General features: G+C 38.2%; 1 protein-coding gene across 3 annotated transcripts in view; it reads right to left on the bottom strand.

Annotated features, from left to right (window-relative positions):
- LOC131538587 (NLR family CARD domain-containing protein 3-like) overlaps positions 1–9169 on the bottom strand; it is a 30933-nt gene extending 21764 nt beyond the window's left edge. For all 3 annotated transcript variants that reach the window (XM_058772497.1, XM_058772500.1, XM_058772498.1), the window contains exons 1-3: positions 9069–9169; positions 8788–8901; positions 8082–8195 (exon numbers count right to left, since the gene is read on the bottom strand). In XM_058772497.1, the coding sequence (XP_058628480.1) occupies positions 8082–8195; positions 8788–8901; positions 9069–9133 (293 nt within the window). In that variant the 5' untranslated portion in view covers positions 9134–9169. The remainder of the gene's footprint in view (positions 1–8081; positions 8196–8787; positions 8902–9068) is intronic.
- Positions 9170–13768: the final 4599 nt, after the last annotated feature.

Below are 13768 nucleotides of genomic sequence, written 5' to 3'. Positions count from 1 at the left end.
TTTTTGAGTTGGCCAGCGGCACTATCAACGTGCTCGAAAGACACAAATTCAGACTGAGATCTCAACTACAAGATGAAACGATTGACACATTTGTGAATGCGTTAAGGGAACTGGCCAAATCCTGTGAGTTCGGCGCTTTAGAACATGATGTGATACAAGATCAACTCGTAGAGAAATGTGCACATAGACTATTAAGAGATAAACTGTTGCAAGAAGAAGGGCTTACACTAGAAAGAGCATTAACTGTTGCTAGAATCTTTGAATCAGCCCAAGAAGAGACTAAAGTGCTTTCAGAAAACAGTGTCAAAGAAAAAGACAATCACGTTTATTTCACGAAAGGTGCAAGAGCAGCTGACACGAAAATGAAACAACAAAATGCCGGCAGAGGACGATCTGAAAAGAGTTTATTTAAGAATTATTTCTTTTAATTTTGATGATTAGAGCTTACAGCTCATGAAAGTCAAAAATCAGTATCTCAAAATATTAGAATATTTACATTTGAGTTTGAATAAATGACCATCCCTACAGTATAAATTCTGGGTATCTCTTGTTCTTTGAAACCACAATAATGGGGAAGACTGCTGACTTGGCAATGATCCAGAAGACGAACATTGACACCCTCCACAAAGAGGGTAAGTCACAGAGGGTCATTACTGAAAGGTGTGGCTGTTTACAGAGTGCTGTATCAAAGCATATTAAATGCAAAGTTGACTGGAAGGAAGAATTTGGGTAGGAAAAGGTGCACAAGCAACAGGGATGACCGCAAGCTTGAGAATACAGTCAAGCAAAGCCGATTCAAACGCTTGGGAGAGCTTCACAAGGAGTGGACTGAAGCTGGAGTCAGTGCATCAAGAGTCACCACGCTCAGACGTCTTCAGGAAAAGGGCTACCAAGCCACTTCTGAACCAGAGACAACGTCAGAAGCATCTTACCTGGGCTGTGGAGAAAAGAACTGGACTGTTGCTCAGTGGTCCAAAGTCCTCTTTTCAGATGAAAGTAAATTTTACATTTCATTTGGAAATCAAGGTCCCAGAGTCTGAAGGAAGAGTGGAGAGGCACAGAATCCATGTTGCTTGAAGTCCAGTGTGAAGTTTCCACAGTCAGTGATGATTTGGGCTGCCATGTCATCTGCTGGTGTTGGTCCACTGTGTTTTCTGATGTCCACAGTCAACGCAGCCATCTACCAGGAAATTTTAGAGCACTTCATGCTTCCTTCTGTTGACAAGCTTTATGGAGATGCTGATTTCATTTTCCAGCAGGACTTGGCACCTGCCCACACTGCCAAAGGTACCAAAAGCTGGTTCAATGACCATAGTGTTACTGTGCTTGATTGGCCAGCAAACTCGCTGACCTGAACCCCATAGAGAATCTACGGGTATTGTCAAGAGGAAGATGAGAGACACCAGAGCCAACAATGCAGAAGAGCTGAAGGCCACTATCAGAGCAACCTGGGCTCTCATAACACCTGAGCAGTGCCACAGACTGATCGACTCCATGCCACGCCGCATTGCTGCAGTAATTCAGGCAAAAGGAGCCCCAACTAAGTATTGAGTGCTGTACATGCTCATACTTTTCAGTTGGCCAAGATTTCTAAAAATCCTTTCTTTGTATTGGTCTTAAGTAATATTCTAATATTTTGAGATACTGATTTTTGACTTTCATGAGCTGTAAGCTCTAATCATCAAAATTAAAAGAAATAAACATTTGAAATATATCGGTCTGTGTGCAATGAATGAATATAATATACAAGTTTCACTTTTTGAATGGAATTAGTGAAATAAATCAACTTTTTGATGATATTCTAATTATATGACCAGCACCTGTATGAAAGTTTTACTTTTTGAAATAACTTACAAGAAAAAATTATGAAAGTTTTACTTTTTTAAATAACTTACAAGAAAAAATTAACTTTTTCACGACATTCTAATTTATTGAGATGCACCTGTAGATGTTCAGCTTATGTTCACCTTATCAGCAAAACTTCATAAATTTAATTGGATTTTAATTGTTTAAAACAATTGAAATACTATATGGCCAGTGTAAAATAATGAGATCAACTATATTCTAAATTATATCTGAGAACTATTTTAAACCGTTTTGTTTTTATGGATATTTTCATATATTTATTATAAAACATAACAAGGATACTGGATAATTTTTAGCAATAAAAATTAATATGTAGGCTATGGTACAAATGGAATAATAGTCCGTATCTCATTTTTCCTTAATGTCTCGTACCTTTGACGGTGTTAAACATGGTATCACGTGGATGGGAATATGCATGGAAATAATATGCAGATAAGGTTATGCACAGTGTTGGGCACGTTACTTTAAAAAGTAATTAGTTATAGTTACTTCTCACAAATAGTAACTGAGTTACATCATTATAAAAGTAACTAATTACCAGGGAAAGTAACTATCGCGTTACTTTTAAAAAAAAATTCAAATGTCAAATAACTTTGGATGCCCCCAATATTAAATATGTTAAATTAATGAAATGGCCACTAAAAAGAATAAATTATTATTATAAAACATTGTACATTAATCTACACTATTTATCTCCTGACACTTAGTATCAGTTAGTCAAGCATTATAATATAATATTATGATAATTTAATATTATATGATGATAGAACTTTAGTAATTAGAATAAGCAAGTATGAATGCATATTTGTCATCAATATAAAACGCACTAAGGATTAATGAGCTGCTGGGTTCATGAATATTAATCACGTTGTCTGCGTTCGCTCGAATTGATTTGCTGTAATCAAAACAGTGATGATAATAGGTGAGCGCCAGCCAATGAGATTGTCGTTTGCGCATTAGTTCCGCCCACTACCGGAGAAACCGGCAGTTCTTAAAAGCTGAAGAATTCCAAAGGAACTCCATTACTTTGACAGGAAAATACAACAAAGAATATCGTTTACATGTAGCGCGTCAATTCTGCATGTTATGAAAGACTCTCTTGCTCTGTATCTTTCTTTGCGTCCGTGTATGTGAGAGAACGCGACGACGAGTCGTGCGCCTTCACACTGTTTATGGTACGTCAAATACAGCTACACTGCGCATTAATTCAGATGAACTGAAAAATTAAATTCTATTGTCAGTAACGGTAACGCCGTTGTAACGGGGAAACAGTAATTTGTTTGATTACTCGTTACTGAAAAAAAACGCCATTAGTAACGCCGTTTATTTCTAACACCGTTATTCCCATCACTGGTTACGCATAGTAAAACTAGGCGTTGTAAGCTCCATATATGGTGATTTCGAGAAGGAGTCGGGGTGGAGATGCATCTTCCCCTGACTGGGAAAGGGATTTTTGTGCAGGTTCTGGCGTACATACAGTTTTATAAATCTAAAAAAAATTAATGCGCACGCAAAATCTAGCTTTTGTGCGTACGTACAGTTTTAGGATGAAATCTACGGAGAGTTTTATAAATGAGACCCCTGAACCATACAACATACAAAGACAAATGTACCCACTTTTTCATATAATTCTGACATTGAGAATCAAATGTAAAGGTCAATGACATGATACACCCACTCTTTATTGGTGAAAAACAGGCAAATAACACATTTTAGGCTCATAACAATGTAACTTTTGCTATTTTGTTCCGCAATAGTTTCCTGCATTAGCCAAATGACACTGCATTTTCACTTATATCAATTGCAAGGTTGTTAAATGGATGGCAATCACTCCAAGTGACACAGATGGCAATCTGATAATACTAGCTAATTGAAAGCAAAAATTCATTACAACCCTGTTTCACTGATCATCATCAGTCTCCACCTTTTCAAACGGTTTGTTTTTTCAATATCTTTGCAATGAAAGTATAGTCAAAACAAACCAGTATGTTGGAAAATCTAAAATATAAGCCAGAAAAAAAATCTATACAAATCAAAGACTGGCATGAACACTCAGCCAGATACAGCAAGAAGATTTTACATCTTCATGTATTAGACATAGAAACAGACAATAAGATGGAAATAGAAGCACTTGCTTTGGAAACTTGGGCGCAAAATAACAACATACTCTTAAATGGCAACAAATCTGTCGAAATAAGGATATGTTTTGTAAAACAAATGTAATACAACCACCACCACTCATACTGGGAGGTCAGGAGTTTCCTGTGGTATTACAGTCAAAATTCTTAGGGTATCATCTTGACAATCAATTAAATGGAAATTATCACATTGACAAGTGTGTAAAAAAGGCATCTCAACGTCTTCACTTTTTGACAGTTTTTGCAAAACATGGAGCTTCTGTTGATGATTTAGTCAGTATGTATTGCTCCTTGATCAGACTGGTGTGGCCGAGAGGGGGACCCTGTTGAACAGGCAGCACTAGGTCTTCATGTACCCTGCCCAGGCTTGCGCCCTGGAGAGGATACTCCAGTCTCACCATCCAGCAAGAGCACAACACGGAGGACAGCAGTTTATGAGTTATACGTCCATGCTCAATTGGCGTAGAGTTGGACGCTACAGGTTGTCCTCGACGGTGGGAGTGGCCATTGTAGTCCCACTGGTCAGCTATCGCCTGCCTCGAGCTGGGCAGCCCCCAGCCAGTAAGGTGCTGACCCGCCACGGTTTGCCTGCTTCAGTGGGTTCCTAGAGCTTAAAGTCCCATAACTCAATAAGTAGATCGTCAACCACGCACCAGGCAAGCAACAAAAGAAGAAAACCAAGTCACCAGCCCTCCGGATGGGTAGCTAGAACATTCGGACCATGCGGCCCGGACTGACCAACGACCTTCAAGAAAATGACGACGCTCGCAAGACTGCAGCCATTGATCGCGAGCTGCACAGACTTAAAGTGGATATTGCAGCCCTGCAAGAGACACGACTCTCAGACAATGGATTCCTAAAGGAGGAACACTACACCTTCTTTTGGCAAGATGAACCCAGAGAATATGGGGTAGGCTTTGCTGTGAGGAACACACTGCTACAGATGATAGAACCACCAGAAGATGGCACAGAGAGAATCCTCAAGTTGCGTGTCTCAACAGAGGAGGGACCAGTCAACATCATCTGCGTTTATGCTCCAACACTTCAGGCTACAGTAGAATCAAAAGACCAGTTCTACGAGGCACTAGATGTAACCATTAGCAATTTTCCATCGTTAGAGCATGTCTATATTCTGGGTGACTTTAATGCAAGGGTGGGCGCAGACCGAGAGGCATGGCCAAATGTTCTAGGTCATCATGGCATAGGCAAAATGAACGACAACGGTCAGAGACTCCTTGAACTCTGCTGTCTACGCAACTTATGTGTGACCAACACCTTTTTCCAGAATAAGGCATGCCATAAAGTATCCTGGAGACACCCCAGGGCAAAACAATGGCATCAGCTGGATCAGGGATCTCATTTATGAAACTCTCCGTAGACACAAAAGCTAGATTTTGCATACGCACAAAAGTTTTCAGATTTATAAAACCAGAACCTTCTCAAAAATCAGTCAGGGGAAGATTGTGCATACGTGCATCTCCACCCTGTCTCCTCCCTGAAATCACCATATATGGAGTTTACCATGCCTAGTTTTACTATGCATAACCTCATCTGCATATAATTTCCATTCATAATCCCATTCACGTGACACTGTGTTTAACACCGTCAAAGGTACAAGACATTAAGGAAATATGAAATACGGACTATGAATGCCATTTGTTACATACACATGAATTTTTATTGCTAAAAATCATCCAGTATCCTTATGTTTTTAGAATAAATATATCAAAATATCCATAAAAACAAAACTGTTTAAAATCGTTCTCAGATAAATAGGAGTTTCTCATTCTTTTCCACTGGCCAAATAGTATTTTGAATTATTTTAAACAATTCAAATCAAATTACATTTATACAGTTTTGCTGATGAGATAAACATCTTTTAGCTATTTTTAGTGGAAACAGATTGGCTTATATTTGCAGTGTAAATACAATTGTTTGATCGGCGCGTCACTGACAAAGTATTTTAAAAAGGAAACGTATAAATCTTACCATTTTCTCCTAGTTGTATCCTTCAAATATAGTGGTATTTTTCATAATGTTGTAGAGATGACTTCACACGACATTAACACCTCTGTGCAGCGGCCGTTGTACAGTAAGCTATTATCATTGCTCCCATTCAAACTGGACAATGGACCGTTCGACCACCGAATCCAGCAGTGTCCACCATAATTTTGAAGTGCGCATCATTGATCATTGATCTTGCTAAAATATTTCTCATAACATGAGATCTGTAGTTTTAAAGATGAATTATTGTGCACCTATATAGCACTCATGTCATGTGGCAAAGTTTATAAATGAGGCCCCTGGTTATCACCAAGCGCGACTCTCTGAACAGTGTCTGCAATACCAGAGCCTACCACAGTGCTGACTGCGAAATCGATCACTCACTGATCGCCTCCAGAGTAAAGCTGAAACCAAGAAAGATCTACCATTCCAAGCAAAAGGATCAGCCTCGCATTAATGCCAGCAAGACTGCCTACCCAGACAAGAACAATGAGTTCATCATGAGACTTGAAGATACCCCGACCCTGACTAACTGCCAGGAACAGAATGCTGAAGACAGATGAAACTCTGTCCGCAGTACCATCTAAAGCGCGGCCATGCTGACCTATGGAGAGAAGGAGTGCAAAAACTTAGACTGGTATGAGGTTAACATCGCTGAAATGGAGCCTGTCATCAAAGCCAAACGCAGCGCACTGACCGAGTGCAAATGTGATCCAAGTCATAGAAATCTGCAAGCATTGAAGGTTGCATGATGCAAGGTCCAACAAATAGCACGCCGCTGCGCAAACAACTACTGGCTTCAACTGTCAGGCAACATCCAACAAGCCTCGGACACCGGCAACATCAGACGCATGTACGAGAGGGCATCAAGCAAGCAACAGGAAAACCGGTGAAGAACAGCATGCCCCTGAAATCCAAGAGAGGAGAGACGATCACAGACCAGGACAAGCAGCTTGCGAGATGGGTTGAACACTACCTTGACCTGTACTCTAGAGAAAATTCTGTCTCCCAGGAAGCACTTGACGCAATCAAGGACCTGCCTGTTCTAAAGGAGTTGGATGCAGAGCCCACCCTGGAGAAACTCAACAAAGCCATCGATGCTTTGTCATGTGGCAAAGCTCCAGGTGAAGATGGAATACCTCCTGAAATCATCAAGTGTGGAAAGCCAGCCCTGCTTGAGCCACTTCACGAACTCCTGTGTCAGTGTTGGAGAGAAGGTCAGGTCCCCCAGGACATGGGCAATGCCAAGATCATCACGCTGTACAAGAACAAGGGCGACCGAAAGCGACTGTAATAATTACCATGGCATCTCTCTTCTGAGCACCAAAGGGCAAAGTCTTCCCACGCGTGGTCCTTGCTCGCCTACAGGTCCTCGCCGTCCGCGTATATCCAGAGTCCCAGTGCGGGTTCAGGACACAGAGATCCACTGTGGACATGATTTTCTCAGTGCGTCAGCTCCAGGAGAAATGTCGAGAGCAACGAATGCCACTGTACACCACCTTCATAGACGTTACCAAGACGTTTGACCTTATAAGCAGAAGAGGCCGATTCCAGCTGCTGAAGAAGATCGGCTGCCCCCCACAGTTGCTCAGCATCACCGCCTTCTTCTACGACGATATGAAGGGCATTATCAACTTCGATGGCGCGTTATCTGAACCCTTCACTACCAGAAGCAGCGTAAAACAAGGCTGTGTCCTTGCGTCAACATTGTTTGGCATCTCCTTCTCGCTGCTGCTGAACTTCGCCTTCAAGGACTCGGAAGAAGGTGTTCATCTGCACACTAGAAGCAATGGTAAGTTGTTTAACCTGTCCCGCCTGAAGGCCAAGACCAAGGTTGTAACTCCGACTGGATTCGTCTGAAAGAAGAAAGTCATATACACCTAGGATGCTTTGAGGGTGAGTAAAACATGGGCTAATTTTAATTTTTGGGTTAAATAACACTTTGAAGTCATTCGTACACTCATTTCACAAACAAATTTCTGCATACACATACTTAGCGAATGACATCCAGTGTCTTATATATTATGTTTCATATCTTCATATCATAAAATGTCTCTATCAGGAATGTTATACCTGAAACCAGGCCGTGTATCTCCACTTTTATAATCTAATGGCTGAATCATAATCACGTCACTCTTCACAGATACACAGCTGGGCTCTGCTTCCAATCTCTTTTCTTGAACTGAACTAAACAGAGAGAGATTAAAGTTAATCCTTTAAATTACAATATGCAACAAATGCATATTGTAATATAATTAATAATGATTTATATATGTGACCCCGGACCACAAAACCAGTCATAAGGGTCAATTTTTTTAAATTGAGATTTATACATCATCCTGAATAAACCTGAATAAATAAGCTTTCCATCGATGTATGGTTTGTTATGATCGGACAATATTTGGCCGAGATACAACTATTTGAAAATCTGGAATCTGAGGGTGCAAAAAAATCAAAATATTGAGAAAATCGCCTTTAAAGTTGACCAAATGAAGTTCTTAGCAATGCATATTACTAATCAAAAACTAAGTTTTGATATATTTACGGTAGGAAATTAACAAAATATCTTCATGGAACATGATCTTTACTTGATATCTTAATGATTCTTAGCCTAAAAGAAAAATCGATCATTTTGACCCATACAATGTATTTTGGCTATTGCTACAAATATACACGTGCTACTTATGACTGGTTTTGTGGTCCATGGTCACATATATATATATATATATATGGTTATTTATAACCATGCTGTAATCATATTTTTATACAAATGTTCTACCTTTGACCAGACTGTGAATCTCTGTTGTTAAACACTATTGGCGGAATCATAGACACGTCACTCTTCATAGACACACAGCTGGGCTCTGCTTCTGATCTCTTCTGATAAACTGAGCTAAACAGACAGAGATTAAAGTTAATACATTAAATTACTATATGCAACAATTTACTATCAAATCATTTATCATTATGAAATTCACTGTAAAAGGAACTTTATAACCGTTTTATGTATATACGTATGTATGGTTATTTATAACCATGTATTTTATATAAATATTATACCTGAGACCATACTGTGATTCATTGTTAAACTTTAAAGGAAGAATCATAGAGTGGTCACTCTTCATAGACACACAGCTGGGCTCTGGTTCTGATCTCTTCTGATAAACTGAACTAAAACAGAACAGATTTAACACTTTATGATAACAATCTTCTTAATATAATATAGTGTATTATATAATATACTTCAATTTTTTATTTAAAAAACAAAACAAAACAAAAACCTTAAGAAATCTTTGTCTTATTGTTTACAATATTATTTGAAATGTTTTTTTATATAACATTAAATATGTATAACATACAGTGTGTTTACCCAAAGTACCTGCATCTTGGAAAAAAGTATTCATCTCCACATGTTTGAGTTTCATCCATGATGGATCTGAACAGTTTGATCTCTACTGACTCTAGATGGGAAAAAAAAAAACTACAACACAAAAACTAAATTAGTAGTTACACACTACACAGTACTTAAACAGCCTTATATGGTTGTGAATCATTCTATTGAAAATGAAAATTCTGTCATCAATTACTTACCCTCATGTCATGTTTTATTAAGATTTCTGGATCCAGATATTCATTTGGAGTAGTGTTTCTGACTCAAGATTACACAAATAACATAAAGGTGAGATATTTTCCTTATATTAATAAAGAAAGGCAATGCATAAGTAATATGTATGTAACAACAGTAACTGCTTTCATTTACACTGATCATTATATCAATTATATAAAGTTTAAAAACGTGTTACAATCTTGTAATCTCTATTTGTCATATTTAATCATGTTTCTTGAATGCTTCATGATTAAGTCGGTATTTGTTGCTTACTTACATTAATAAGGAAGTGCCTTGTGCTCCACAGCTGAAGACTTGCTTTGATCAAAATGTTTGGCTACTAGACAAGTTTTCAAAATGTCCTTGGGTTTCTCATTGCGTACATGTCAAATCCCACATAAGCAAATAAAAACAGTTTGATTATCAGTTTTTCAGATGTAAACCTTCTAGTCAGGTGTAAACATTGCATGTAAAACAATCTGCTTTCCCTTTGTCACCAAGGTTGCCAAACCTGTTTGGAGGGAGGTAAAAAAGAACACTTCATCATTACAGGTTTTACACAGTGTGGTTGTGAATGTTTTAATCAAATATTTTAACTTTTTAAAATACTAAGTCACATCATTTAAAGTATTTGGTTAATGATTAACTGATCTTTTGCTAAACATTAATATAGGGAAGAGTAGGTGGAGGTCTCAGAGAAGCATCTCGCTGCAGCCTGCGGTGGACATCCAACTCAGTATCAAATACAGGATGCAGCGAGCCCTACTTAAGTTTCACCCCCAAAAAAGGACAGAAAGAGGCGGAACATTAATGACAACAAACTACTGGAGATCGCAACAACGACGCCCACGGTGACAAACACTTATGTGACAGGGTTAAGAGATACTCGCAACTCTAGTTACAACTATAGTCATTGTTATCGGTCATAACTTCTGGAGAGAAATAGCGCAGACACTGGACACAGATGATTATCAAATGCTGTATACTTCGGATATACGCATGGCTTTACACAATGCGAGCACAAAGCAGGTGGGTTTATTTTCCCAATTAAATTCCCAAATCATCACCCTAGCGAACATTTACCATGGATGTACTGTGGTAACACTATACACTAACTGAATGAACCATTGTGTTTCAGCAGAAATGTGGTTTATTGAAAAGGAGTACTATATATTCATGTATAAAGTATACAATTTACTAGGGAAGTAAGGAAATATAATTTATTTTCAATCAGACTATGACAGCATGTTACGGAGCCGACGAGACGAGAGGCGTGTAGACCCATTTGCAAGGCTTTTATTCAGGGACGTGGTCACAAAACAAGCAAGGTTCATGCAATGGCAAACAGGTTCAACACAGGCAAGATAAAGAGTAATCCTAGGGCAAGCGTGGGTCTTCGATCGGCGAACAATATCCAACAGGGCAAGGCAGAGACATAATCCAGGTACACGAGCAATAGTCCAAGCGAGGTGTAAACAGAGTCCGAACGGCAAGGCAAAGGGTTAATCCAGGAAACACAGGCAAGAATCAAAAGGCGAGGCGAGGCCAACTAAGTGGGCTCCATAGAGTAGCTATCGCTAGGAGAGTGATATACTCTGCGATCTGAATGAGGAAGTCCATGGCTTACGTAGCATGTCTGATGGGAATCAGCTGTGTAATCAGTGCATTCAGCTGTGTGTGTGTGTCATCAGTGCAATGGATGATGGGAACTGTAGTCCGGGGTGAAGTGCAGTGTAGTGCAAGAGTCCATGTGGTGAGCGGGTGACCCCTGGTGGTGAGTGAACGGAAGTTCATAACCCGGATTCGTGACACAGTGTGTGTAGTTTTTCCCCGTGTTTAATGTTTTTAGGACAAATATGGATTTATAGAACCCTTAACCATAATCATAGTTAAATTTTACCATGGTAGTGAGATGTGCATGGTTTTAACAACTCAGTACTCAACTCAACTCAGTCGTTAACAAATTACAGATGGTGATAACGCTTTATATATGTAACTGTTGTTGATGTCAGTTCATTTTACTGCTGTATATGCATTTCAAGTTAATTTCTTATTTTGAAATTCAGTCAAATACCTACTTAACTGTTTATTCATGTTTAGTGCAGAAAATGTTATGTACACAAAAGGTGTGATAGAATTATGTGTAAAAAGATGAGTACAGAAATCAAGTACAATTATAATTAAAAGTAATGAGTTTGCTTCTCTGTAACTAGGAATTACACAAGCTTCAGTCTGGATCCAACACTTATGAAGATCTGAGAAGAGATGATGCCAACCCTCAAACAACATATTAAATTTTGCTATAAGTTTAATCACAACATATAATCACTGCAGTTAATAGTGTTCTGACTTAGAGGTGTGGACATGAATTAAGAGGTTTTGATATGTTTTCATTACCAGATAAATATATCATGGCTACTAAATCTAGAGCCCCATGCCAAAAGAAGTCATATTTTGATTAAAACTATAAAGTTAAAAACTATATGTTATTGTGTACAGCTCACAAGAACAATATAATAGAATGTAGCAGATTGTACATCACTGATTCTTGAGACATGGGACAAAACATGTCCAGCAATTATAACTGCTAATCGGTTTAAAAATGAAAATATTTTCAACTGTAAACATTATGGGGGATTAATAATTGAATGTTTTTAACACAATTATCCCCTTCAATTTAATTTTCTAACTTTTATATCAAATCTATGACACTCACTACTGTCCACAGAGAAGGGTTCAATCATTCATATGCTATAAAATGGATAAAAATGATTTTTAATGATGAAAAAGAGCTTGTTTTATCAAAGGCAACACTTAATGATATCTCATATCAAAGCAAGGTTGTTTTTCACATGCATGCATGTTTCATAAGGTTTCATAAGGTCCCCACTTTTTGTCAACCCCTCGCCACAGTCCTCCTCTGCAGAGTACATCAGTATCAGACAGACTCTGGTCAGTTTTATAGTTTTAGAATATTTTAAATCCTAATGTTAATATTTCCTGTCAACACTATCTTTCAAATTCTGAGGAACTTATTTGAAATGTTTAGATCATTTTATTCTCCTGAAGCAGGTTCCATTAGCATCTAGCATCAACAGAAAAAAATAAAATGGCTACTACATGAACTCCATTTGTTTTGTGAAAGAAATGCCAAACTTGTCAACTCCGTGATATTTTCTGTCTGACGGAGGTGACGGGCCAGTGATGGAGTTGACCAGGGTTGCCAGGTCTTCTCAGCAAAACCCGCCCAATTGCTACTCAAAACTAGCCCAAAAATAGTCTAATTGCTTTTCAGGGGGGATCCCCTGGTAAAAATCGTATTCCGGAGGGTAAAATACACATTTTTTGGTGGGTTCCCCTGGTAAAAGTTGCATTTCAGGGACTAAATCTCACATTATTGAGGTCGCCTCAACCCGTGGACATGAAAAACATCCCGCGGAAAGAGTGTTAAAGTAGCTTGGCTTGGCAACACTGGAGTTGACATTCAACATAAAGTCATCATATTTTTGTGGTTTTCAAGTGATTTTTAATTATATTAAATACAGTATTACATTTTTCTAATAATGTATAAATACTAAGTATGTGACCCGACAGCATTGCTTTTGTGGACTGATAGTCGTTACTTGCAGCAGAGTTAGGTTTGAGGGAACATAATATTCAGGCAACATAACACTGGATAAAACATATCTATACATAACACAGTTTGTTTGTATTCTGATCATTTTTGGATAATTTGTTAAGATGTTTAAATGCAAATATTAAGATCCTGGTGGATGTAAATGGATGTTTTATTTGTTCATATAACTGTTTTTAAATGTTTCAGTGTTATCATAGCAGATGCACAGCAGACATACTGTTCTGAGATGAGAGAAAGTACATCATTTGTGTTCCAATGAAATACCAAAATACTTAAATTTGAATCTTTTATAAACACTAGCATACTCACTGTTTGTTGTATTTGTTTTAATACAGTAATTGATTGATTCATTTTATTTGATAGTTAAAATGACTACAAATTCAGGTTTTCGTCACCACCGTCAGATTTGTCAGCTCCATCAGGTCTGTCACCTCTGTCAAATGAATATTTTGATAATATTTCATTATGATATTTTATATTTGTTGAGGAATTGTTGGTCACATGTGAAAGTGTAAT

This window comes from Onychostoma macrolepis, chromosome 04, assembly GCF_012432095.1.
Source record: "Onychostoma macrolepis isolate SWU-2019 chromosome 04, ASM1243209v1, whole genome shotgun sequence".
Classification (NCBI taxonomy): domain Eukaryota; kingdom Metazoa; phylum Chordata; class Actinopteri; order Cypriniformes; family Cyprinidae; genus Onychostoma; species Onychostoma macrolepis.
Note: the sequence above shows the minus strand (reverse complement) of the source record. Positions and strands in the feature narration are given on the sequence as shown.